The 26,465-nt window shown below is 62.2% G+C and overlaps 1 protein-coding gene across 1 annotated transcript; it reads right to left on the reverse strand.

Annotated features, from left to right (window-relative positions):
- Positions 1-1,551: 1,551 nt before the first annotated feature.
- LOC309684008 (retinal guanylyl cyclase 2-like) lies at positions 1,552-19,064 on the reverse strand (the record flags this gene model as incomplete). Its single annotated transcript, XM_082499975.1, has 11 exons — positions 1,552-1,728; positions 3,805-3,885; positions 4,247-4,330; positions 4,628-4,732; positions 7,760-7,856; positions 7,987-8,071; positions 10,379-10,733; positions 13,502-13,803; positions 16,841-17,708; positions 18,152-18,237; positions 18,791-19,064. Coding segments are annotated over 11 exons (2,514 nt in total), but the record flags the coding sequence as incomplete, so codon positions are not given.
- Between the last annotated feature and the right edge of the window lie 7,401 nt (positions 19,065-26,465).

Consider the following 26,465-nt stretch of genomic DNA (forward strand, 5'->3'; position numbering starts at 1 on the left):
GTCCATCACCATGGCCACCAGCACCACCACAGCCATCAAGACCACCGTGGCCACCACCAAGTCCATCACCATGGCCACCAGCCCCACCCCAGCCCCCAAGACCACCATGGCCACCACCCCAAGTCCATCACCATGGTCCCCAGCACCACCCCAGCCCCCAAGACCACCACGGCCACCACCAAGTCCATCACCATGGCCACCAGCCCCACCCCAGCCCCCAAGACCACCATGGCCACCACCCCAAGTCCATCACCATGGCCACCAGCACCACCACTGCCACCAAGACCACCATGGCCACCACCCCAAGTCCATCACCATGCCCACCAGCCCCACCCCAGCCCCCAAGACCACCATGGCCACCACCCCAAGTCCATCACCATGGCCACCAGCCCCACCCCAGCCCCCAAGACCACCATGGCCACCATCCCAAGTCCATCACCATGGCCACCAGCACCACCACAGCCACCGGGACCACCATGGCCACCACCCCAAGTCCATCACCATGGCCACCAGCACCACCACAGCCACCAAGACCACCGTGGCCACCACCCCAAGTCCATCACCATGGCCACCAGCACCACCACAGCCATCAAGACCACCGTGGCCACCACCAAGTCCATCACCATGGCCACCAGCCCCACCCCAGCCCCCAAGACCACCATGGCCACCACCCCAAGTCCATCACCATGGTCCCCAGCACCACCCCAGCCCCCAAGACCACCACGGCCACCACCAAGTCCATCACCATGGCCACCAGCCCCACCCCAGCCCCCAAGACCACCATGGCCACCACCCCAAGTCCATCACCATGGCCACCAGCACCACCACTGCCACCAAGACCACCATGGCCACCACCCCAAGTCCATCACCATGCCCACCAGCCCCACCCCAGCCCCCAAGACCACCATGGCCACCACCCCAAGTCCATCACCATGGCCACCAGCCCCACCCCAGCCCCCAAGACCACCATGGCCACCACCCCAAGTCCATCACCATGGCCACCAGCACCACCACAGCCACCGGGACCACCATGGCCACCACCCCAAGTCCATCACCATGGCCACCAGCACCACCACAGCCACCAAGACCACCGTGGCCACCACCCCAAGTCCATCACCATGGCCACCAGCACCACCACAGCCATCAAGACCACCGTGGCCACCACCAAGTCCATCACCATGGCCACCAGCCCCACCCCAGCCCCCAAGACCACCATGGCCACCACCCCAAGTCCATCACCATGGTCCCCAGCACCACCCCAGCCCCCAAGACCACCACGGCCACCACCAAGTCCATCACCATGGCCACCAGCCCCACCCCAGCCCCCAAGACCACCATGGCCACCACCCCAAGTCCATCACCATGGCCACCAGCACCACCACTGCCACCAAGACCACCATGGCCACCACCCCAAGTCCATCACCATGCCCACCAGCCCCACCCCATCCACCTCCGCTCTCGTGGCCACCACGTTTGCTGCCGCTACCCCCACCGCGCGTGTCCCCCCCCCCCCCCCCCCGCCCTCCAACCCCGTCCCCGCTGGGTGGTCACCTTGATGAGGTCGATGAGGAGGGAGGACTTGAACATCCAGTCCAGCTTCATGTCCTCGTTGCGCAGCAGATCCTCCAGGCTGCCGCGGGAGCAGTGCTCCGAGACGATGGCGAAGATGCCGCAGTCGTGGAAGAAGCCCAAGAAGAGGTTGACGTTCTCGTGGCGTAGGTCACGCAACTGTCCCGGGCCAGAGGACACGTGGGACGGGGCCCGGTGTTGGCCCCGGGGCCATCTGTTGGCCACTTCTGGCCTGACCTTGTCCCACCATGGTCCAGAATTGTCCCAGTCCCCATCCCCATGGCTTGACATTGTCCTACCATGGTCTGGTGTTGACCCCCATGGCTTCCAGCATTGTCCCCCATGACCCAGAGGTGTCCCCCATGTCCCCCAGAGGTGTCCCCCATGACCAAGCGATGTCCCCCATGACCCAACGTTGTCCCCCGTGACCCAACGTTGTCCCCATGACCCACTGGTGTCCTCATGACCCAACGTTGTCCACCATGACCCAATGACGTCCCCCATGACCCAACGTTGTCTCCATGACCCAACGTTGTCCCCCATCACCCAGTGGTGTCCCCATGATCCAACGTTGTCCCCCATGACCCAGTGGTGTCCCCATGACCCAACGTTGTCCACCGTGACCCAACGTTGTCCCCATGACCCACTGGTGTCCCCAAGATCCCGTGTTGTCCCCGTGATCCAACGTTCTCCCCCATGACCCAGTGGTGTCCCCATGACCCAACGTTGTCCCCCATGACCCACTGGTGTCCTCACGACCCAACATTGTCCACCATGACCCAGTGATGTCCCCCATGACCCAACGTTGTCTCCATGACCCAACGTTGTCCCCCATGACCCAGTGGTGTCCCCATGACCCAACGTTGTCTCCATGACCCAACGTTGTCCCCCATGACCCAGTGGTGTCCCCATGACCCAACGTTGTCTCCATGACCCAACGTTGTCCCCCATGACCCAGTGGTGTCCCATGACCCAACGTTGTCCCCCATGACCCACTGGTGTCCCCAAGATCCCGTGTTGTCCCCGTGATCCAACGTTCTCCCCCATGACCCAGTGGTGTCCCCATGACCCAGTGGTGTCCACCATGACCCAACATTGTCCCCCATGACCCAGTGTTGTCCCCCATGACCCACTGGTGTCCTCACGACCCAACGTTGTCCACCATGACCCAATGACGTCCCCCATGACCCAACGTTGTCCACCATGACCCAGTGGTGTCCCCATGACTCAATGGTGTCCCCATGACCCAACGTTGTCTGCCATGACTCAGTGGTGTCCCATGACCCAACGTTGTCCCCCGTGACCCAACGTTGTCCCCCATGACCCACTGGTGTCCCCAAGATCCCGTGTTGTCCCCGTGATCCAACGTTCTCCCCCATGACCCAGTGGTGTCCCCATGACCCAATGTTGTCCCCCATGACCCACTGGTGTCCTCACGACCCAACGTTGTCCACCATGACCCAATGACGTCCCCCATGACCCAACGTTGTCCCCCATGACCCAGGGGTGTCCCCCATGACCCAACGTTGTCCCCCATGACCCACTGGTGTCCCCAAGATCCCGTGTTGTCCCCGTGATCCAACGTTCTCCCCCATGACCCACTGGTGTCCCCATGACCCAGTGGTGTCCACCATGACCCAACGTTGTCCCCCATGACCCACTGGTGTCCTCACGACCGAACGTTGTCCACCATGACCCAGTGATGTCCCCCATGACCCAACGTTGTCTCCATGACCCAACGTTGTCCCCCATGACCCAGTGGTGTCCCCATGACCCAACGTTGTCCCCCATGACTCAAAATTGTCCCCCATGACCCAACGTTGTCCCCCATGACCCACTGGTGTCCCCAAGATCCCGTGTTGTCCCCGTGATCCAACGTTCTCTCCCATGACCCAGTGGTGTCCACCATGACCCAACGTTGTCCCCCATGACCCACTGGTGTCCTCACGACCCAACGTTGTCCACCATGACCCAATGATGTCCCCCATGACCCAACGTTGTCCCCCATGACCCAGTGGTGTCCCCATGACCCAACGTTGTCCACCAGGACTCAGTGGTGTCCCCATGACCCAACGTTGTCCGCCATGACTCAACATTGTCCCGCATGACCCAACGTTGTCCACCATGACCCAACGTTGTCCTCCATGACCCAGTGGTGTCCCCATGACCCAACGTTGTCCACCATGACTCAAAATTGTCCCCCATGACCTAGCGTTGTCCCCATGACCCCCTCACCTTGCAGAAGGCCAACTTGGTGGCCGGTTTGACCTCACCATGCTGGTCACCGGGGAACTTCTTCAGCCAGACCCAGTCGCCCTGAGGGACAGAGCGGGGTGAGGTCCGAGAACCCCCCCGTGGACCAGCCCCACCCCGAGGCCATGGGGGACCCTACAGGGACACCCGTGGTGGGCGTCACGGCGGGGACAGGGACACTCCACGTCCTCCCCTCTTCATCCCCAACCCGACGCACAACCCAACTGGAGAACCTCCATCCATTCATCCAAAACCCAAAACCCTCAAAAAACCCCGGCCCCATTTTTTTTGCCCACGGCGGGGCCGTGGCGAGGGAAGGGGTGGTGGGGGTGGAGTGGGGTGGGGTGGAGCAGGGCAGGGTCAATTTTTGGGGGGGGGGGGGGTGGGGGGAAAAAGGGTGGGGTTTGCCGCTTTTTCGACTTACCTGCACGGAGGCGACAAGGCCCTGTTGGTTAAACAAAAGGAGGAGGAGGGGGAGGTGGCTGTTGCCCTTCGAGTTTTCGGTTCCCTGCGGGAAAGGGCGGGAGGCGGCTGTCAATCATGGCCGCCGAGCTGTCAATCATCTAGCCGGGATGGGGCGGGGGGGGGGGGGGGGGGGGGGCGGGGGGCACTCATAGGGGTTGGGTGGGAGGTGGGGACGTCCCTACGGAGGTGGCCCTGCCTTGTCGCCCCCGGAGGTGGCAGGTGGGGAAAGGGGGTTGGGGTGACGGGGTTGGGGGGTGGGGGGGTTGAAGGTGGGGGGGGGGGGACACGCCACGGGGACACGCCCGCACCACAGGGGGAAGAGGAGGAGGGGCCATCTTACCTCGGCAATGGCCACGTTGGTGGTGTCGGGGGCTGCGGTCAAGCTCTTGATGCTCTTGGTGTCCGCCCCGCTGCGGCCGGCCAGGCTGGTGCGGCTGCCATCCACCTAGCGCGTGGTGACAGGTCAGGATGCGGCCCGTGGGGACACGGCGGGGCACCTCGTGCCATGGGGACACATCACCCAGAGGGACACACCTCATACCATGAGGACACGTCACCCAGAGGGACACACCTCATACCATAAGGACACGTCACCCAGAGGGACAGACCTCAGCCCATGGGGACACGTCACCCATGGGGACCCACCAGCCCCTGGATCTTCTCCCAGGGCAGAGCCTGGCCTTGGAGGGCACCTCGTGCCATGGGGACACATCACCCAGAGGGACACACCTCATACCATAAGGACACGTCACCCAGAGGGACGTACCTCAGGCCATGGGGACACGTCATCCATGGGGACCCACCAGCCCCTGGATCTTCTCCCAGGGCAGAGCCTGGCCTTGGGGGACACCTCGTGCCATGGGGACACATCACCCAGAGGGACACACCTCATACCATAAGGACACGTCACCCAGAGGGACAGACCTCAGGCCATGGGGACACGTCACCCATGGGGACCCACCAGCCCCTGGATCTTCTCCCAGGGCAGAGCCTGGCCTTGGGGGACACCTCGTGCCATGGGGACACATCACCCAGAGGGACACACCTCATACCATGAGGACACGTCACCCAGAGGGACACACCTCAGGCCATGGGGACACGTCACCCATGGGGACCCACCAGCCCGTGGATCTTCTCCCAGGGCAGGGCCTGGCCTTGGGGGACACCTCGTGCCATGGGGACACATCAACGAGAGGACACACCTCATACCATGAGGACATGTCACCCAGAGGGACGTACCTCAGGCCATGGGGACACGTCACCCATGGGGACCCACCAGCCAGTGGATCTTCTCCCAGGGCAGGGCCTGGCCTTGGGGGACACCTCGTGCCATGGGGACACGTCACCCAGAGGGACAGACCTCAGGCCATGGGGACACGTCACCCATGGGGACCCACCAGCCCGTGGATCTTCTCCCAGGGCAGAGCCTGGCCTTGGGGGACACCTCGTGCCATGGGGACACATCACCCAGAGGGACACACCTCAGGCCATGGGGACACGTCACCCATGGGGACCCACCAGCCCCTGGATCTTCTCCCAGGGCAGAGCTTGGCCTTGGGGGACACCTCGTGCCATGGGGACACATCACCCAGAGGGACACACCTCATACCATAAGGACACGTCACCCAGAGGGACACACCTCATACCATGAGGACACGTCACCCAGAGGGACGCACCTCAGGCCATGGGGACACATCACCCATGGGGACCCACCAGCCCCTGGATCTTCTCCCAGGGCAGAACCTGGCCTTGGGGGACACCTCGTGCCATGGGGACACGTCACCCAGAGGACACACCTGATATCATGAGGACACGTCACCCAGAGGGACGTACCTCAGGCCATGGGGACACGTCACCCATGGGGACCCACCAGCCCGTGGATCTTCTCCCAGGGCAGAGCTTGGCCTTGGGGGACACCTCGTGCCATGGGGACACATCACCCAGAGGGACACACCTCATACCATGAGGACACGTCACCCAGAGGGACAGACCTCAGGCCATGGGGACACGTCACCCATGGGGACCCACCAGCCCATGGATCTTCTCCCAGGGCAGAGCCTGGCCTTGGAGGGCACCTCGTGCCATGGGGACACGTCACCCAGAGGGACACACCTCAGGCCATGGGGACACGTCACCCATGGGGACCCACCAGCCCCTGGATCTTCTCCCAGGGCAGAGCTTGGCCTTGGGGGACACCTCGTGCCATGGGGACACGTCACCCAGAGGGACAGACCTCAGGCCATGGGGACACGTCACCCATGGGGACCCACCAGCCCGTGGATCTTCTCCCAGGGCAGAGCTTCGCCTTGGAGGGCACCTCGTGCCATGGGGACACATCAACGAGAGGGACACACCTCATACCATGAGGACACGTCACCCAGAGGGACGCACCTCAGGCCATGGGGACACGTCACCCATGGGGACCCACCAGCCTGTGGATCTTCTCCCAGGGCAGGGCCTGGCCTTGGGGGACACCTCGTGCCATGGGGACACATCACCGAGAGGACACACCTCATACCATGAGGACACGTCACCCAGAGGGACGCACCTCAGGCCATGGGGACACGTCACCCATGGGGACCCACCAGCCTGTGGATCTTCTCCCAGGGCAGAGCCTGGCCTTGGGGGACACCTCGTGCCATGGGGACACATCACCCAGAGGGACACACCTCATACCATGAGGACACGTCACCCAGAGGGACGCACCTCAGGCCATGGGGACACGTCACCCATGGGGACCCACCAGCCCCTGGATCTTCTCCCAGGGCAGAACCTGGCCTTGGGGGACACCTCGTGCCATGGGGACACGTCACCCAGAGGGACAGACCTCAGGCCATGGGGACACGTCATCCATGGGGACCCACCAGCCCCTGGATCTTCTCCCAGGGCAGGGCCTGGCCTTGGGGGACACCTCGTGCCATGGGGACACGTCACCCAGAGGGACAGACCTCAGGCCATGGGGACACGTCACCCATGGGGACCCACCAGCCCGTGGATCTTCTCCCAGGGCAGAGCCTGGCCTTGGGGGACACCTCGTGCCATGGGGACACGTCACCCAGAGGGACACATCACACATGGGGACCCATCAGCCTATAGGTCACCTCTCAAGGCAGATCTTGGTCACAGGGACCCCCTTAGGTCACAGGGACACTTGAGATATGTCCCCCATGGGGACCTGCCACCCATGGGGACCTAACAGTCCCTAGGTCTCCTCCCCAAGGCCGGCTTGTCTACAGGGAAGACACCAGGCCACGGAGACCATCGGCCATGGGGACCATCAACCATGGGGACACGTCACCCCTGGGGTCCCACCAGCCCATGGTTCTCCTCCCAAAGCCAAGATTGACCACGGGGCAGATTCCAGGCCACAGGGTCTCCTTTCCAACCGCCTCGGGGGCCATCGAATCCCTGAGCCAACGTGGCCACCCCAGAAGTCCCCCTGTGTGGGTCGTCCCCCCACCCCGTTCCTCACCCGTTTGCTGCTCTGGGTGTTGATGAAGGTCAGGTCCTCCATGGTGAGGATGATCTTGTTGGGTCCCTTCATCAGCTGGGCCTGCTGGATGCGGCGCCTGTAGGGAGGGGACACGGAAGCTGCTGAGGTGTCCACCACCCCACCCCACCCCCCCGTCGGGAACCCTGTACCTCCCCCAGGTCCCCTCCTCAGCCCCCCACAGCACCCCATGGGGTGGTGGCACCCACCTGATGAAGCAGGCGAGGGCAGCCCCGGCCGCGATGAGGGCGGAGATGAGGACAAACATGAGGAGGACGAAGGTGGCGTCTACCCCTGTGCCGGAGAGAGGAAGGGGGTGAAGGGTGGGGTGGCCCAGAGGAGCCACCAAGGAATGTAAGGCCACCCATGGCCACCTATGACTGCTTATGGTCATGGATGCCCACCATGGTCACCCGTGGCCATCTATGGTCAGCCATGGCCACCTATGACTGCTTATGGTCATGGATGCCCACCATGGTCACCCGTGGCCATCTATGGTCAGCCATGGCCACCTATGACTGCTTATGGTCATGGATGCCCACCATGGTCACCCGTGGCCATCAATGGTCAGCCATGGCCATCTATGGTCAGCCATGGCCACTCATGACTGCTTATGGTCATGGATGCCCACCATGGTCACCCGTGGCCATGTATGGTCAGCCATGGCCACCTATGACTGCTTATGGTCATGGACGCCCACCATGGTCACCCGTGGCCATGTATGGTCAGCCATGGCCACCTATGACTGCTTATGGTCATGGACGCCCACCATGGTCACCCGTGGCCACCTATGGTCAGCCATGGCCATCTATGGTCAGCCATGGCCACGCATGACTGTTTATGGTCATGGATGCCCACCATGGTCACCCGTGGCCATCTATGGTCAGCCATGGCCACTCATGACTGTTTATGGTCATGGATGCTAACCATGGTCACCCGTGGCCATCTATGGTCAGCCATGGCCACCTATGACTGCTTATGGTCATGGACGCCCACCATGGTCACCCGTGGCCATCTATGGTCAGCCATGGCCATCTATGGTCAGCCATGGCCACTCATGACTGTTTATGGTCATGGATGCCCACCATGGTCACCCGTGGCCACCTATGGTCAGCTATGGCCAACTATGACTGCTTATGGTCGTGGATGCCCACCATGGTCACCCGTGGCCACCTACGGTCAGCCACCTATGACTGCTTATGGTCATGGATGCCCACCATGGTCACCCGTGGCCATCTATGGTCAGCCATGGCCATCTATGGTCAGCCATGGCCACTCATGACTGTTTATGGTCATGGATGCTAACCATGGTCACCCGTGGCCATCTATGGTCAGCCATGGCCACCTATGACTGTTTATAGTCATGGACGCCCACCATGGTCACCCGTGGCCACCTATGGTCAGCCATGGCCATCTTGGTCAGCCATGGCCACCCATGACTGTTTATGGTCATGGATGCCCACCATGGTCACCCGTGGCCATCTATGGTCACCCATGGCCATCTATGGTCAGCCATGGCCACTCATGACTGTTTATGGTCATGGATGCCCACCATGGTCACCCGTGGCCATCTATGGTCAGCCATGGCCACCTATGACTGCTTATGGTCATGGACGCCCACCATGGTCACCCGTGGCCACCTATGGTCAGCCATGGCCATCTATGGTCAGCCATGGCCACGCATGACTGTTTATGGTCATGGATGCCCACCATGGTCACCCGTGGCCATCTATGGTCAGCCATGGCCATCTATGGTCAGCCATGGCCACCCATGACTGCTTATGGTCATGGATGCCCACCATGGTCACCCGTGGCCACCTATGGTCACCCATGGCCATCTATGGTCAGCCATGGCCACGCATGACTGTTTATGGTCATGGATGCCCACCATGGTCACCCGTGGCCATCTATGGTCAGCCATGGCCACCCATGACTGCTTATGGTCATGGATGCCCACCATGGTCACCCGTGGCCACCGTGGCCACACGTGCCCACCATGGTCACCTGTGGCTAAGTCTATGTAGAGGGTTGGATGAAGGGGTGAAGATAAGCCCAGGGAGAAGGTTGGTTGAAGGGTCAGGCAGGTGGGTGGGTGGATGGATGGATGGATGGATGGATGGATGGATGGATGGATGGATGGATGAAGATAAGCCTACGGAGAAGGTTGATTGATGGGATGGATGGATGGATGGATGGATGGATGGATGGATGGATGAAGATAAGCCTACGGAGAAGGTTGATTGATGGGATGGATGGATGGATGGATGGATGGATGGATGGATGGGTGGATGGAGGGATGGATGAAGATAAGCCTACGGAGAAGGTTGATTGATGGGATGGATGGATGGATGGATGGATGGATGGATGGATGGATGGAGGGATGAAGATAAGCCTACGTAGATGGTGGGATGAAGGGTTGGGTGGATGGATGGATGGATGGATGGATGGAGGGATGGACGGATGGAGGGACGGACAGCCCCACGCTAGACCTCCTGCCAGCTCAGACAGCTCAGACTACACCTGTGGGGCCGATAGGTCCTACGTGAGCTATCTGGAGAGATGGACAGAGGTGGGCTGAGGACCACCGGGGTATCTTCTCACCTCCGTTGCAGATGGAACCCGATTCAAACCAGCAACCGGCGTCGGTGCCGGGACTGGAGCTGTGGGGCCAGTGGACGCCGTAACCCCGGTAGCTCAGCCCCCGTGTCCCCGGTTCCAGTCCGTAGACGGGCCACAACTGGTCACCTTTGCCGTCCGTGTCCAACACCACGTAGGGGACGCTGACGTCCCCCTCCTCGGTGACGGAGAAGGATTGGCAGAAGCCCTCCAGTTGGAAGGCGCGGGCGTGTTCGGCCACGCTGGTGCCCATCACCCAGCGGCCCGTTCTCCTGGTGGCCTCCACCGCTTTGGCCAAGAAGTGGATGGAGTTGTAGATGGTGGCGAAGAGGGGGTGGACCTGTGGGGTGAGAGGAGGAGGCAGTGGGTCCGGAGGGACCACCGTGATTCCATGGGGCCCCGGTGACACCCGCAGGACAACGCTGTGGCCATCTGCAGTCAAGTCACGGTCATCTCTGCCCCACACCGGTGGTGGCCACGGTCACCTCTGCCCCACGTCAGTGGTGGCCACGGTCATCTCTGCCCCACGCCGGTGGTGGTCACGGTCACCTCTACCCCACGCCGGTGGTGGCCACGGTCACCTCTGCCCCACGCCGGTGGTGGCCACGGTCATCTCTGCCCCACACTGGTGGTGGTCACGGTCACCTCTGCCCCACGTCGGTGGTGGCCACGGTCATCTCTGCCCCATGCCGGTGGTGGCCACGGTCACCTCTGCCCCACGCCGGTGGTGGCCACGGTCATCTCTGCCCCACGCCGGTGGTGGCCACGGTCATCTCTGCCCCACACTGGTGGTGGTCACGGTCACCTCTGCCCCACGTCGGTGGTGGCCACGGTCATCTCTGCCCCATGCCGGTGGTGGCCACGGTCACCTCTGCCCCACGCCGGTGGTGGCCACGGTCATCTCTGCCCCACGCCGGTGGTGGTCACGGTCACCTCTGCCCCACGCCGGTGGTGGCCACGGTCACCTCTACTCGTTGCCCGTCTGCCTTCGCCCAACTCCCATTGGCTGTAGTCATCTCTGCCCAACTCCCGTTGGCTACCGACACACCCATTGGCCATGGCCACCTCCCCCCAAGGCCTACAAGCCACAATCACCTCCGCTCAACTCCCATTGGCCACGTTCTCCACCTACTGCCCCACCCCACATCAAGCCCATGACCTTGATGGCTCCTGTCTCCGCCCCCAGGGAGGTGTCCCTCACCCTGTGGATGTGTCCCTCACCCCATAGATGTGTCCTTCACCCCACGGAGGTGTCCCTCACACTGTGGATGTGCCCCTCACCCCACGGATGTCTCTTTCACCCCATGGAGGTGTTCCTCACCCCATGGATGTGTCCTTCACCCCGTGGATGTGTCCTTCACCCCATGGATGCGTCCTTCACCCCATGGATGCATCCTTCACCCCATGGAGGTGTTCCTCACCCCATGGATGTCTCCTTCAACCCGTGGCTGTGTCCTTCACCCCACGGATGTGTCCCTCACCCCATGGAGGTGTCCCTCACCCCATGGATGTCTCCTTCAACCCGTGGCTGTGTCCTTCACCCCATGGATGCGTCCTTCACCCCATGAAGGTGTCCCTCACCCCGTGGATGTGTCCCTCACCCCATGGATGTCTCCTTCACCCCATGGAGGTGTTCCTCACCCAATGGATGTCTCCTTCAACCCGTGGCTGTGTCCTTCACCCCATGGAGGTGTCCCTCACCCCGTGGATGTGTCCCTCACCCCACGGATGTCTCCTTCAACCCGTGGATGTGTCCCTCACCCCACGGATGTCTCCTTCAACCCATGGAGGTGTCCCTCACCCCGTGGATGTGTTCCTCACCCCATGGATGTCTCCTTCACCCCGTGGATGTGTCCTTCACCCCATGGAGGTGTCCCTCACCCCGTGGATGTGTCCCTCACCCCACGGATGTCTCCTTCAACCCCATGGATGTGTCCTTCACCCCATGGATGTCTCCTTCAACCCATGGATGTGTTCTTCACCCCACGGATGTGTCCCTCACCCCACGGAGGTGTCCCTCACCCCGTGGATGTGTCCCTCACCCCATGGATGTCTCCTTCACCCCATGGAGGTGTTCCTCACCCAATGGATGTCTCCTTCAACCCGTGGCTGTGTCCTTCACCCCATGGAGGTGTCCCTCACCCCGTGGATGTGTCCCTCACCCCACGGATGTCTCCTTCAACCCGTGGATGTGTCCCTCACCCCAGGGAGGTGTCCCTCACCCCGTGGATGTGTTCCTCACCCCATGGATGTCTCCTTCACCCCGTGGATGTGTCCTTCACCCCATGGAGGTGTCCCTCACCCCGTGGATGTGTCCCTCACCCCACGGATGTCTCCTTCAACCCATGGAGGTGTCCCTCACCCCAGGGAGGTGTCCTTCACCCCATGGAGGTGTTCCTCACCCCATGGATGTCTCCTTCACCCCGTGGATGTGTCCTTCACCCCATGGATGTCTCCTTCACCCCATGGATGTGTCCTTCACCCCGTGGATGTGTCCTTCACCCCATGGATGTCTCCTTCACCCCACGGATATGTCCCTCACCCCACGGATGTGTCCCTCACCCCACGGATGTGTCCCTCACCCCACGGAGGTGTCCCTCACCCCATGGATGTCTCCTTCAACCCGTGGACGTGTCCCTCACCCCACGGATGTCTCCTTCAACCCGTGGATGTGTCCCTCACCCCACGGATGTCTCCTTCAACCCATGGAGGTGTCCCTCACCCCGTGGATGTGTTCCTCACCCCATGGATGTCTCCTTCACCCCGTGGATGTGTCCTTCACCCCATGGAGGTGTCCCTCACCCCGTGGATGTGTCCCTCACCCCACGGATGTCTCCTTCAACCCATGGAGGTGTCCCTCACCCCAGGGAGGTGTCCTTCACCCCAGGGAGGTGTCCTTCACCCCATGGAGGTGTTCCTCACCCCATGGAGGTGTTCCTCACCCCATGGATGTCTCCTTCACCCCATGGATGTGTCCTTCACCCCATGGATGTCTCCTTCAACCCGTGGATGTCTCCTTCACCCCACGGATGTGTCCCTCACCCCAGGGAGGTGTCCCTCACCCCACGGAGGTGCCCCCCAACCCCTTGAAGTTGCCTCCCACCCTACCTGGGTGGGGTCGACGTGGGCGGGGATCTCGTAGGCCTCCTTGGCCCGGCGCAGGGCCTGGTGGAAGGTGACATCGGGGGAGTCCATGGTGACGGTGAGGACGGCGTCGTAGGCCAGGCGCAGTTTGGTGTTGTTGGCCAGGACGGGGTAGGGCAGGCGGCGGTAGGGCAGGGGGAAGGTGAGGGCGTCGTAGGGGATGAAGACGTAGGTGCCGTCGGCCATGCCCATGTCCTCGGCCTTCTCCAGGAGCACCCGCTGCTCCTCGCCGCCCAGCAGCACCGAGTGCATGCACATCACCACCGCTGCCGAGGAGAAGACAGGCGAGTGTCACGGCGGGGACAGCCCATCCACCTCCCCCAACCCCCGGCCTGCAGGAGCTCCTCGGTCAACCTTCAACCGGCGAGAGCGTGGACTTTCTCCATCCAGGCCCACCTGCTCCATCCTTCATCCAACCACCTCCATCCTTCTTCCATCTCCATCCATCCTTCCTCCATCCATCCGTGTCCACCACCTCCATCCATCCTTCCTCTCCCACCTCCTCCATCCTTCATCCAACCACCTCCATCCTTCTTCCATCTCCATCCATCCTTCCTCCACCCATCCGTGTCCACCACCTCCATCCATCCTTCCTCTCCCACCTCCTCCATCCTTCATCCAACCACCTCCATCTTTCTTCCATCTCCATCCATCCTTCCTCCATCCATCCGTGTCCACCACCTCCATCCATCCTTCCTCTCCCACCTCCTCCATCCTTCATCCAACCACCTCCATCCTTCTTCCATCTCCATCCATCCTTCCTCCATCCATCCGTGTCCACCACCTCCATCCATCCTTCCTCCATCCATCCGTGTCCACCACCTCCATCCATCCTTCCTCGTTCCATCCATGTCCACCTCCTCCATCCATCCTTCCTCCACCCATCCGTGTCCACCACCTCCATCCATCCTTCCTCTCCCACCTCCTCCATCCATCTTTCCTCGTTCCATCCATGTCCACCACCTCCATCCATCCTTCCTCTCCCACCTCCTCCATCTCCATCCATCCTTCCTCCATCCATCCGTGTCCACCACCTCCATCCATCCTTCCTCCATCTATCCGTGTCCACCACCTCCATCCATCCTTCCTCTCCCACCTCCTCCATCCATCTTTTCTCGTTCCATCCATGTCCACCTCCTCCATCCATCCTTCCTCCACCCATCTGTGTCCACCACCTCCATCCATCCTTCCTCTCCCACCTCCTCCATCCTTCATCCAACCACCTCCATCTTTCTTCCATCTCCATCCATCCTTCCTCCACCCATCTGTGTCCACCACCTCCATCCATCCTTCCTCTCCCACCTCCTCCATCCATCCTTCCTCGTTCCATCCATGTCCACCACCTCCATCCATCCTTCCTCTCCCATCTCCTCCATCCATCTTTTCTCGTTCCATCCATGTCCACCACCTCCATCCATCCTTCCTCCACCCATCCGTGTCCACCACCTCCATCCATCCTTCCTCTCCCACCTCCTCCATCCATCCTTCCTCGTTCCATCCATGTCCACCACCTCCATCCATCCTTCCTCTCCCACCTCCTCCATCCATCCTTCCTCGTTCCATCCATGTCCACCACCTCCATCCATCCTTCCTCTCCCACCTCCTCCATCCATCTTTCCTCGTTCCATCCATGTCCACCACCTCCATCCATCCTTCCTCCATCCATCCATGACCACCATCTCCATCCATCCTACCTCCATCCATCCATGCCCACCATGTCCACCCATCTTTCCTCTCCCACCTCCCTCATTCCATCCATGCCCACCATCTCCATCCACCCATCCATGTCCATGATCTCCATCCATCCATCCATCCATCCATCCCCACCATCTCCATCCATCCATCCATGCCCACCACTTCTGAACTTCCATCCATCCATCCATGCCCACCATCTCCATCCATCCATCCATCCTCTTCCATCTCCATCCATCCATCCTCTTCCATCTTCATCCATCCATCCATGCCCACCTCCATCCATCCATCCATCCATGCCCACCATCTCCATCCGTCCACCCATCCATCCATCCATCCATCCTCACCATCTCCATCCATCCATCCATCCATCCATGCCCACCATCTCCATCCATCCATCCTTCCATCCTCACCATCTCCATCCATCCATCCATCCATCCATCCATGCCCTTAATCTCCACCCATCCATCCTACCTCCATCCATCCATCCATCCATGCCCACCATCTCCATCCATCCATCCATCCATCCTCTTCCATCTTCATCCATCCATCCATGCCCACCTCCATCCATCCATCCATCCATCCATCCATCCTCTTCCATCTTCATCCATCCACCCATCCATGCCCACCATCTCCATCCATCCACCCATCCATCCATCCATCCATCCATCCTCACCATCTCCATCCATCCATCCATCCATCCATCCATCCTCACCATCTCCATCCATCCATCCATCCATCCATCCATCCATCCATCCATCCTCTTCCATCTCCATCCATCCATCCATGCCCACCACCTCCATCCATCCATCCTCTTCCATCTTCATCCATCCATCCATGCCCACCATCTCCATCCATCCATCCATCCATCCATCCTCTTCCATCTCCATCCATCCATCCATGCCCACCACCTCCATCCATCCATCCTCTTCCATCTTCATCCATCCATCCATGCCCACCTCCATCCATCCATCCATCCATCCCCACCATCTCCATCCATCCTCCCTCCATCTGTCCATGCCCACCACCTCCATCCATCCATCCATCCATCCATCCATCCGCACCATCTCCATCCATCTTTCATCTCCCACCTCCATCCCTCCATCCATGCCCACCACCTCCATCCATCCATCCATCCATCCATCCATCCATCCATCCGCACCATCTCCATCCATCTTTCATCTCCCACCTCCATCCCTCCATCCATGCCCACCACCTCCATCCATCCATCCATCCATCCATCCATCCATCCTCACCATCTCCATCCATCCATCCATGCCCACCATCTCCATCCATCCATCCATCCTCACCATCTCCATCCATCCATCCATCCTCACCATCTCCATCCATCCATCCATCCATCCATCCATCCATCCATCCATCCATCCTCTTCCATCTCCATCCATCCATCCATGCCCACCACCTCCATCCATCCATCCTCTTCCATCTCCATCCATCCATCCATGCCCACCTCCATCCATCCATCCATCCATCCCCACCATCTCCATCCATCCTCCCTCCATCTGTCCATGCCCACCACCTCCATCCATCCATCCATCCATCCATCCATCCACGCCCACCTCCCCCTCCTCCCCTCCCCCGCCCCGTTACCTCGGACGCCGTCGGCCCTCTGCACCCTCCTCAGCGCCTCCCGGGCCTCCTCCTCCTGACTCCCGGCCGTGGTGACGACGGTGACGGGCAGCCCCCGAGCCCGGAGGTCCTGGGCCAAGCCCTGCCCCACCTCGCGCCACATGTCCTGTGGGGCGGAGACTACGGCCACGTGGGCCCAACGGAAGAACCGGAAGACGGCGTGAAGTACCCCGGCGGGTTCCGGCATGGGGGTGACCAAGGTGTCCAACCCCTCCGCGTCACCCAAACAAGCCCAGGAGACCAAGGGCTTGTTCCAAGCGGTGGCCAAGAGCCCGGCGGCCCCACAAGTGGCCGGATTGAGGGGTCCCACCAATCCGGTGGCGTAGCGTTCGACGTTGAGTAGTCCCGTCACGGCCTGGGGGGTCCGACACGCTTCGGTCAACACCACCGCGTCCCACCAGTAGCCTTCGTTGAGGGTCGGGTCGCGGTTGAGACGGGCCACAGCCAAACGAGAGGCCACCTCGGGCAAAGCCCGGGCCAGGAGGGGGTCACAGGTCCAAGGACCCATCACCCCCACCTTGAAGGTGGCCCCCCAAGTCGGGGGTGGGTGGAGGAGGAGGAGGAGGAGAAGCAGGAGGAGGTGGGGAGGCCACCGGGGGTGATGGGAGAGGCGGAGGAGGAAGCTGGTGGAGATGGCACCGTGGTGGGAGGGGACGGTTTGGGAGGTGCCACCACTGTGGGAGATGCCACCACCGTGGGAGATGCCACCATGGGAGATGCCACCATGGGAGACACCGTTGGGTTGGGTGACACCATAGCTGTGGGAGATGCCACCACCGTGGGAGGTGCTGTCATTGGAGATGCCACCACCATGGGAGATGTCACTCTTCTGGGAGATGCCACAATGATAAGAGATGCCACCACCATGGGAGATGCTGTCATGGGAGATGCCACCACCATGGGAGATGTCACTCTTCTGGGAGATGCCACCACCATAAGAGATGCCACCACCATGGGAGATGCTGTCATTGGAGATGCCACCACTGTGGGAGATGCCACCACCATGGGAGATGCTGTCATGGGAGATGTCACTGCCATGGGAGATGCCACCAGCATGGGAGATGCCACCAGCATGGGAGATGCTGTCATGGGAGATGCCACCACCATGGGAGATGTCACTCTTCTGGGAGATGCCACAACGATAAGAGATGCCACCACCATGGGAGATGCTGTCTTGGGAGATGCCACCACCATGGGAGATGCTGTCTTGGGAGATGTCACCACTATGGGAGATGCCACCACCATGGGAGACGCCACCACTGTGGGAGATACTGTCATGGGAGATGCCACCGCCATGAGAGATGCTGTCTTGGGAGATGTCACCACTATGGGAGATGCTGTCATTGGAGATGCCACCACTGTGGGAGATGCCACCAATGTGGGAGATGCTGTCATTGGAGATGTCACTCTTCTGGGAGAGTCCACCACTGTGGGAGATGCCACCACTGTGGGAGATGCTGTCATTGGAGATGTCACTGCCATGGGAGATGCCACCACCATGGGAGATGCTGTCATGGGAGATGCCACCACTGTGGGAGATGTCACCACTGTGGGAGATGCTGTCATTGGAGATGCCACTGCCATGGGAGATGCCACCACCATGGGAGATGTCACTCTTCTGGGAGATGCCACAACGATAAGAGATGCCACCACCATGGGAGATGCTGTCATGGGAGATGTCACTGCCATGGGAGATGTCACTGCCATGGGAGATGCCACAACGATAAGAGATGCCACCACCATGGAAGATGCTGTCATGGGAGATGCCACCACTGTGGGAGATGTCACCACTGTGGGAGATGCTGTCATTGGAGATGTCACTGCCATGAGAGACGCCACCACCATGGGAGATGCCACCACCATGGGAGATGCCACCACCATGGGAGATGCTGTCATGGGAGATGCCACCACCATGGGAGATGTCACTCTTCTGGGAGATGCCACAACGATAAGAGATGCCACCACCGTGGGAGATGTTGTCATGGGAGATGCCACCGCCATCGGAGATGTCATCGCTGTGGCAGATGCCACCAGAAAAGGTGCCACCGCTGTGGGAGACGATGTCCCGGGGGATGCTGCCAGAAGGGCTGATGCCACCGCGGGGGACATCAGGGCCGCAGATGCCACCGCAGAAGAAGTCATCGTGGCCGCTGCCACCGTGGGAGGTGCCACCGTGGGGCCGCATGGTCCGGCGCTGGGGGGGGACGGTGGGGACGAGACGAGGGGTCCTCAGGCCCTGGGGGGCCGCGGGGGGAGACGGCGCCGTCCGGCGGTGTCCGGTGATGTCATCACCGTGGTGAGATGGGGACTCCTCCCGGGGGGTGGGGGGTCCTCAGGGTCGGGGGTCACCACCTGCGGGGGAAGGGGGAGGGGGGGGGTGAGAGGGGGACGGGGGGGGGGGGACACCCCCACCACTGATGGGGGTCCCCGGTCACCTCTGTCCCCTTTTTGGGGGGGTCCCAGACCCCCGTGTCCCCTTTTTTGGGGGGGGGGGGGGGTCACTCAGACCCCCATATGCCCTTTTTTGGGGGGTCCCAGACCCCTGTGTCCCCTTTTTGGGGGGTCGGGGTCCCAGACCCCTATGTTCCATTTTTGGGGGGGGGGGGTCACCCAGACCCCCATATCCCCTTTTTTGGGGGGTCCCAGACCCCTATGTCCCCTTTTTTGGGGTGGGGGGGTCACTCAGACCCCCATATCCCCTTTTTTGGGGGGTCCCAGACCCCCATGTGCCATTTTTGGGGGGTCCCAGACCCCCATGTCCCCATTTTTGGGGTGGGGGGGTCACTCAGACCCCCATATCCCCTTTTTGGGGGCTCCCAGACCCCCATGTGCCATTTTTGGGGGGTCCCAGACCCCTATGTCCCATTTTTGGGGTGGGGGGGTCACCCAGACCCCCATATCCCCTTTTTTTGGGAGTTCCATACCCCCATGTCCCCCTTTTTGGGGTGGGGGGGTTCACCCAGACCCCCATATCCCCTTTTTTGGGGGGTCCCAGACCCCTATGTCTCCCTTTTTTGGGGTGGAGGGGCCACTCAGACCCCCATATCCCCTTTTTTGGGAGGGACACACCCCCCATGTCCCCTTTTTGGGGGGGTCCCAGACCCCTATGTCCCATTTTTGGGGTGGGGGGGTCACCCAGACCCCCATATCCCCATTTTTGGGGGGTCCCAGACCCCCATATCCCCTTTTTGGGGGGTCCCAGACCCCTATGTCCCATTTTTGGGGTGGGGGGGTCACCCAGACCCCCATATCCCCATTTTTGGGGGGTCCCAGACCCCCATATCCCCTTTTTTTGGGGGTCCCAGACCCCCATATCCCCTTTTTTTGGGAGGGACACACCCCCCATGTCCCCTTTTTGGGGGGGTCCCGGACCCCCATATCCCCCTTTTTGGGGTGGGGGGGGTCACTCAGACCCCCATATCCCCTTTTTGGGGGCTCCCAGACCCCCATGTGCCATTTTTGGGGGGTCCCAGACCCCTATGTCCCATTTTTGGGGTGGGGGGGTCACCCAGACCCCCATATCCCCATTTTTGGGGGGTCCCAGACCCCTATGTTCCATTTTTGGGGGGGGGGCACCCAGACCCCCATATCCCCTTTTTTGGGGCGTCCCAGACCCCTATGTTCCATTTTTGGGGGGGGGGGGTCACTCAGACCCCCATATCCCCTTTTTGGGGGCTCCCAGACCCCCATGTGCCATTTTTGGGGGGTCCCAGACCCCTATGTCCCATTTTTGGGGTGGGGGGGTCACTCAGACCCCCATATCCCCTTTTTTGGGGGCTCCCAGACCCCCATGTGCCATTTTTGGGGGGTCCCAGACCCCTATGTCCCATTTTTTGGGGTGGGGGGGTCACCCAGACCCCCATATCCCCTTTTTGGGGGGTCCCAGACCCCTATGTCCCCTTTTTTGGGGTGGGGGGGTCACCCAGACCCCCATATCCCCTTTTTTGGGGGGGTCCCGGACCCCCATATCCCCGGAAGGGGGGGGGGGGGAGGAGTCGGCCCAGTGCCCCCCCCCCCGCCCCCCTGCTCCCATCATTCCCAGTGGCCCCATTAATCCCCCGGGGGGGGGGGGAGGAGGAGGGGGGGGGGGGTAAAACCGGGATTATCCCGCCCCTCCCCCCCCCAACCGGGGCGGTGGGGCCACGTGCGGCGGGGGGGGGGGGGGGGGGGGAGGGGTAAAAGAGGGGGTGACATACAGAGAGTGACACCCCCCCCCCCGTGTCACCCCCCCCCCGTGTCACCCCCACACTGTGTCACCCCCACACTGTGTCACCCCCCCCGTGTCACCCCCCCCCGTGTCACCCCCACACTGTGTCACCCTCATCCTGTGTCACCCCCCCCCGTGTCACCCCCCCCCGGTGTCACCCTGACACCGGGTGACACCCGCGCACTCTGTGTCACCCGAAAACCCGGTGACAGCCGCACTCCAGGGACACCCACAGCCCCTCTGTCACCCCCCACGCGTGACACCCCCACCCTGTGTCACCCCCACACCCCTGTGTCACCCACATTCGTCACACCCCCACACAGTGTGACACCCCCGGGGCTCTGTCACCCGCACACACTGTGTCACCCACACCCTGTGACACCCCCAACGGGTGTCACCCACACCGGGTGACACCCACACACCCGTGGGACACCCAATGTGACACCCACACACCACGTGTCACCCCGTAGCTGTGTGACACCTGCACACCCGGTGACACCCACACCCGTGGGACACCCCCACACAAGTGTGACACCCCCGAGCTCTGTCACCCGCACACACTGTGTCACCCACACCCTGTGACACCCCCAACGGGTGTCACCCACAACCTGTGACACCCCCCAACAGGTGTCACCCACACCGGGTGACACCCGCACACCCGTGGGACACCCAATGTGACACCCACACACCATGTGTCACCCCGTAGCTGTGACACCCGCACACCCGGTGACACCCACACCCGGTGACACCCACACACAGTGACACCCACACACAGTGTGACACCCCCAAGCTCTGTCACCCGCACACACTGTGTCACCCACACCCTGTGACACCCCCAACGGGTGTCACCCACAACCTGTGACACCCCCCAACGGGTGTCACACACACTGGGTGACACCCGCACACCCGTGGGACACCCAATGTGACACCCACACACCACGTGTCACCCCGTAGATGGGACACCCGCACACCCGGTGACACCCACACCCGTGGGACACCCCCACACAAGTGTGACACCCCCGAGCTCTGTCACCCGCGCACACTGTGTCACCCACACCCTGTGACACCCCCAACGGGTGTCACCCACAACCTGTGACACCCCCCAACGGGTGTCACACACGCCGGGTGACACCCGCACACCCGGTGACACCCACACCCGTGGGACACCCGCACACAGTGACACCCGCACACAAGTGTGACACCCCCAAGCTCTGTCACCCGCACACACTGTGTCACCCACACCCTGTGACACCCCCAACGGGTGTCACACACGCCGGGTGACACCCGCACACCCGTGGGACACCCAATGTGACACCCACACACCACGTGTCACCCCGTAGATGGGACACCCGCACACCCGGTGACACCCACACCCGTGGGACACCCCCACACAAGTGTGACACCCCCGAGCTCTGTCACCCGCGCACACTGTGTCACCCACACCCTGTGACACCCCCAACGGGTGTCACCCACAACCTGTGACACCCCCCAACGGGTGTCACACACGCCGGGTGACACCCGCACACCCGGTGACACCCACACCCGTGGGACACCCGCACACAGTGACACCCGCACACAAGTGTGACACCCCCAAGCTCTGTCACCCGCACACACTGTGTCACCCACACCCTGTGACACCCCCAACGGGTGTCACACACGCCGGGTGACACCCGCACACCCGTGGGACACCCAATGTGACACCCACACACCACGTGTCACCCCGTAGCTGTGTGACACCCGCACACCCGGTGACACCCACACACAGTGACACCCGCACACAGTGTGACACCCCCGAGCTCTGTCACCCGCACACACTGTGTCACCCACACCCTGTGACACCCCCCAACGGGTGTCACCCACGCCGGGTGACACCCGCACACCCGGTGACACCCACACCCGGTGACACCCACACACAGTGACACCCCCACACAGTGTGACACCCCCGAGCTCTGTCACCCGCACACACTGTGTCACCCACACCCTGTGACACCCCCCAACGGGTGTCACCCACGCCGGGTGACACCCGCACACCCGCTGTCACCCACCCCCGGTGACACCCACCCCCACCGTACAGCCGCACGGCGGTGACACCCGCACAGAGGGTGTCACCTCCCCCCCATTGTGTCACCCCGCGCCGCGTGTCACCCGCCGTGTCCCCGTGCCGGGCGCGGCGGCGGTGCCGGGTCAGGCGGTGCCATAATCCCGTCCCGGTTATTTCTGGCGCCTTCATCCCCCCCTCCCCCCCTCCCCCCTCCCCCCACCACGGCCGGGTCAGCCCTGTGCCACAGTCTGCACACGCGTGTGCCGGGACACGGCCCACACCCGCACACGTGTGTGTGTCAGGACACGTCTGACACCCGCACACGTGTGTGCGGGGACACATGTCACACCCGCACATACGTGTACAGGGACACATGTCACACCCGCACACGCATGTACGGGGACATGTCTCACACCGGCACACGTGTGTGTGTCAGGACACGTCTCACACCCGCACACGCGTGTGCACACACACACACACACACACACACACACAGCCCAGAAGGGCCCCCCGGGGGGGCTGCGAAATGGGAAAGGGGGGACCCGACACCCCATAGGGGACCCCAACAACCCCATAGGGGACCCAAATTTTCAGGGGGACCCCAATAGCCCATAGAGGACCTCAATACCCCATAGGGGACCCCAACACCCCCATAGGTGACACCGACACCCCATAGGGGACCCCAATAGCCCCATAGAGGACCCAAATACCCCATAGGAGACCCCAATACCCCATAGAGGACCCCAATACCCCATAGGGGACTCCAACACCACCATAGGGGACCCCAATACCCCATAGAGGACCCAAATACCCCATAGGGGACTCCAACACCACCATAGGGGAACCCAATAGCCCCATAGGTGACCCCAATACCCCATAGAGGACCCAAATACCCCATAGGAGACCCCAATACCCCATAGAGGACCCCAATACCCCATAAGGGACTCCAACACCACCATAGGGGACCCCAATAGCCCCATAGGTGACCCCAATACCCCATAGAGGACCCAAATACCCCATAGGGAACCCCAATACCCCCATAGGTGACACTGACACCCCATAGGGGACCCCAATAGTCCCATAGGGGACCCTAATGGCCCCAAAGGGGACCCAAATACCCCCATAGGGGACCCCAATACCCCATAGGGGGCTCCAATAGCCCATAGGGGACCCAAATACCCCCATGGGGAACCACAACACCCCCATAGGTGACACCGACACCCCATAGGGGACCCCAATAGCCCCATAGAGGACCCCAATGGCCCCAAAGGGGACCCAAATACCCCCATAGGGGACCCCAATAGCCCCATAGGGAACTCCAACACTCCCATAGGGGACCAAAATCGTTGGGGGGGGACCCCAAGAGCCCCATAGGGGACCCCAATAGCCCATAGAGGACCCAAATATCCCATAGGGGATCCAAATCGTCGGGGGGGGACACCAATAGCCCCATAGGGGACACCAATACCCCCATAGGGAACCCCAATACCCCCATAGGTGACACCGACACCCCATAGGGGACCCAAATAGCCCCATAGAGGACCCCAATAGCCCCATAGGGGACCCAAATACCCCCATAGGGGACACCAACACCCCCATAGGTGACACTGACACCCCATAGGGGACCCCAATAGCCCATAGAGGACCCCAATACCCCATAGGGGACTCCAATGGCCCCATAGGGGACCCCAATACCCCCATAGGGGACCCCAACACCCCCAGAGGTGACACCGACACCCCATAGGGGACCCAAATAGCCCCATAGGGGACCCCAGCACCCCCAGAGGTGACACTGACACCCCATAGGTGACACTGGCACCCCATAGGGGACCCCAATACCCCATAGAGGACCCCAATACCCCATAGGGGACTCCAATGGCCCCATAGGGGACCCCAATAGCCCCATAGGGGACCCAAATACCCCCATAGAGGACCCCAATACCCCATAGGGGACCCCAATAGCCCCATAGGGGACCCAAATACCCCCATAGAGGACCCCAACACCCCATAGGGGACTCCAATAGCCCCATAGGTGACACCGACGCCCCATAAGGGACCCCAATAGCCCCATAGGGGACCCCAGTACCCCATAGGGGACACCAGTAGCCCCAGAGGGGACCCAAATACCCCCATAGAGGACCCCAATACCCCATAGGGGACCCCAATAGCCCCATAGGGGACCCAAATACCCCCATAGAGACCCCAATACCCCATAGGGGACCCCAATAGCCCCATAGGGGACCCAAATACCCCCATAGAGGACCCCACCACCCCATAGGGGACTCCAATGGCCCCATAGGGGACCCAAATACCCCCATAGAGGACCCCAATGGGGGGGGGGGAGGGGGAAGGGGTCTCTTACCTTTTCTCAGGCCCCGGTGGGGGGTGGTGCTGTGGGGTGGGGGGGTTGGGGGGGGCGGGGATGGGGGATGTTGGGGGGGAGGGGGGGGGGGGGAAGGGCTCTGCCCCCCCCGTCCGTGTGGGTCCCCGCGCGGAGGCTGCCCCCAGGGTGCCCCCACGGCCACCAGAGCCCGTGTGCCACCGCCGCGGGGGGGGAGGGGGGGAGGGGGAGGGGGAGGGGGGGGGGACACCCTAATCCTCCCCTCCCCCCATCCCCCGTGGGTGTAATCAGCTTAACGAGGGGGGGGGAGGGGGGGGGGAGGCGGCAGCACCCACGGGGAGGGGGGTGGGGGGGGGGGGATAGGGGGAGGGGTGGGGGACATGGGGGGGACGTGGGGGGGACACGGGGGGGATGGGGACACGGGGGGGACATGGGGGGGACATGTGGGGACATGTGGGGGGGACACGGGGGGGGACCATGGGGGGGATGGGGGGACGGGGGGGCGGGGGGGATATGGGGGGTTGGGGGACATGGGGGGGACATGGGGGGTATGGGGGGGACACGGGGGGACATGGGGGGCGGGGGGGGCGGGGAAGGGGGTGAGGGGGATATGGGGGGGGTGAGGGACATGGGGGGGACACGGGGGGGGGACACGGGGGGGACATGTGGGGACGTGGGGGGACATGGGGGGATATGGGGGGGACACGGGGGGACATAGAGTGCGGGGGGGCGGGAAGGGGGTGGGGGGGATATGGGGGGGTGGGGGACATGAGGGGGACACGGGGGGACATGAGTGGACCTGGGGGGGGAAATGGGGGGACATGTGGGGGGGGACACGGGGGGACATGAGGGGGACATGGGGGGGCGGGGGATATGGGGGGGGGGGGACATGGGGGGGGACACCGGGGGGGGGGGGGGGGGAGATGGGGACCACGGGGGAGGGGACATGACATGGACCTGGGGGGGGGGACATGGGGGACGTGGGGGGGGATATGGG

The sequence above is a fragment of the Vanellus vanellus genome (genome assembly GCF_965231255.1).
Source record: "Vanellus vanellus genome assembly, contig: HAP1_SCAFFOLD_911, whole genome shotgun sequence".
Classification (NCBI taxonomy): Eukaryota; Metazoa; Chordata; class Aves; order Charadriiformes; family Charadriidae; genus Vanellus; species Vanellus vanellus.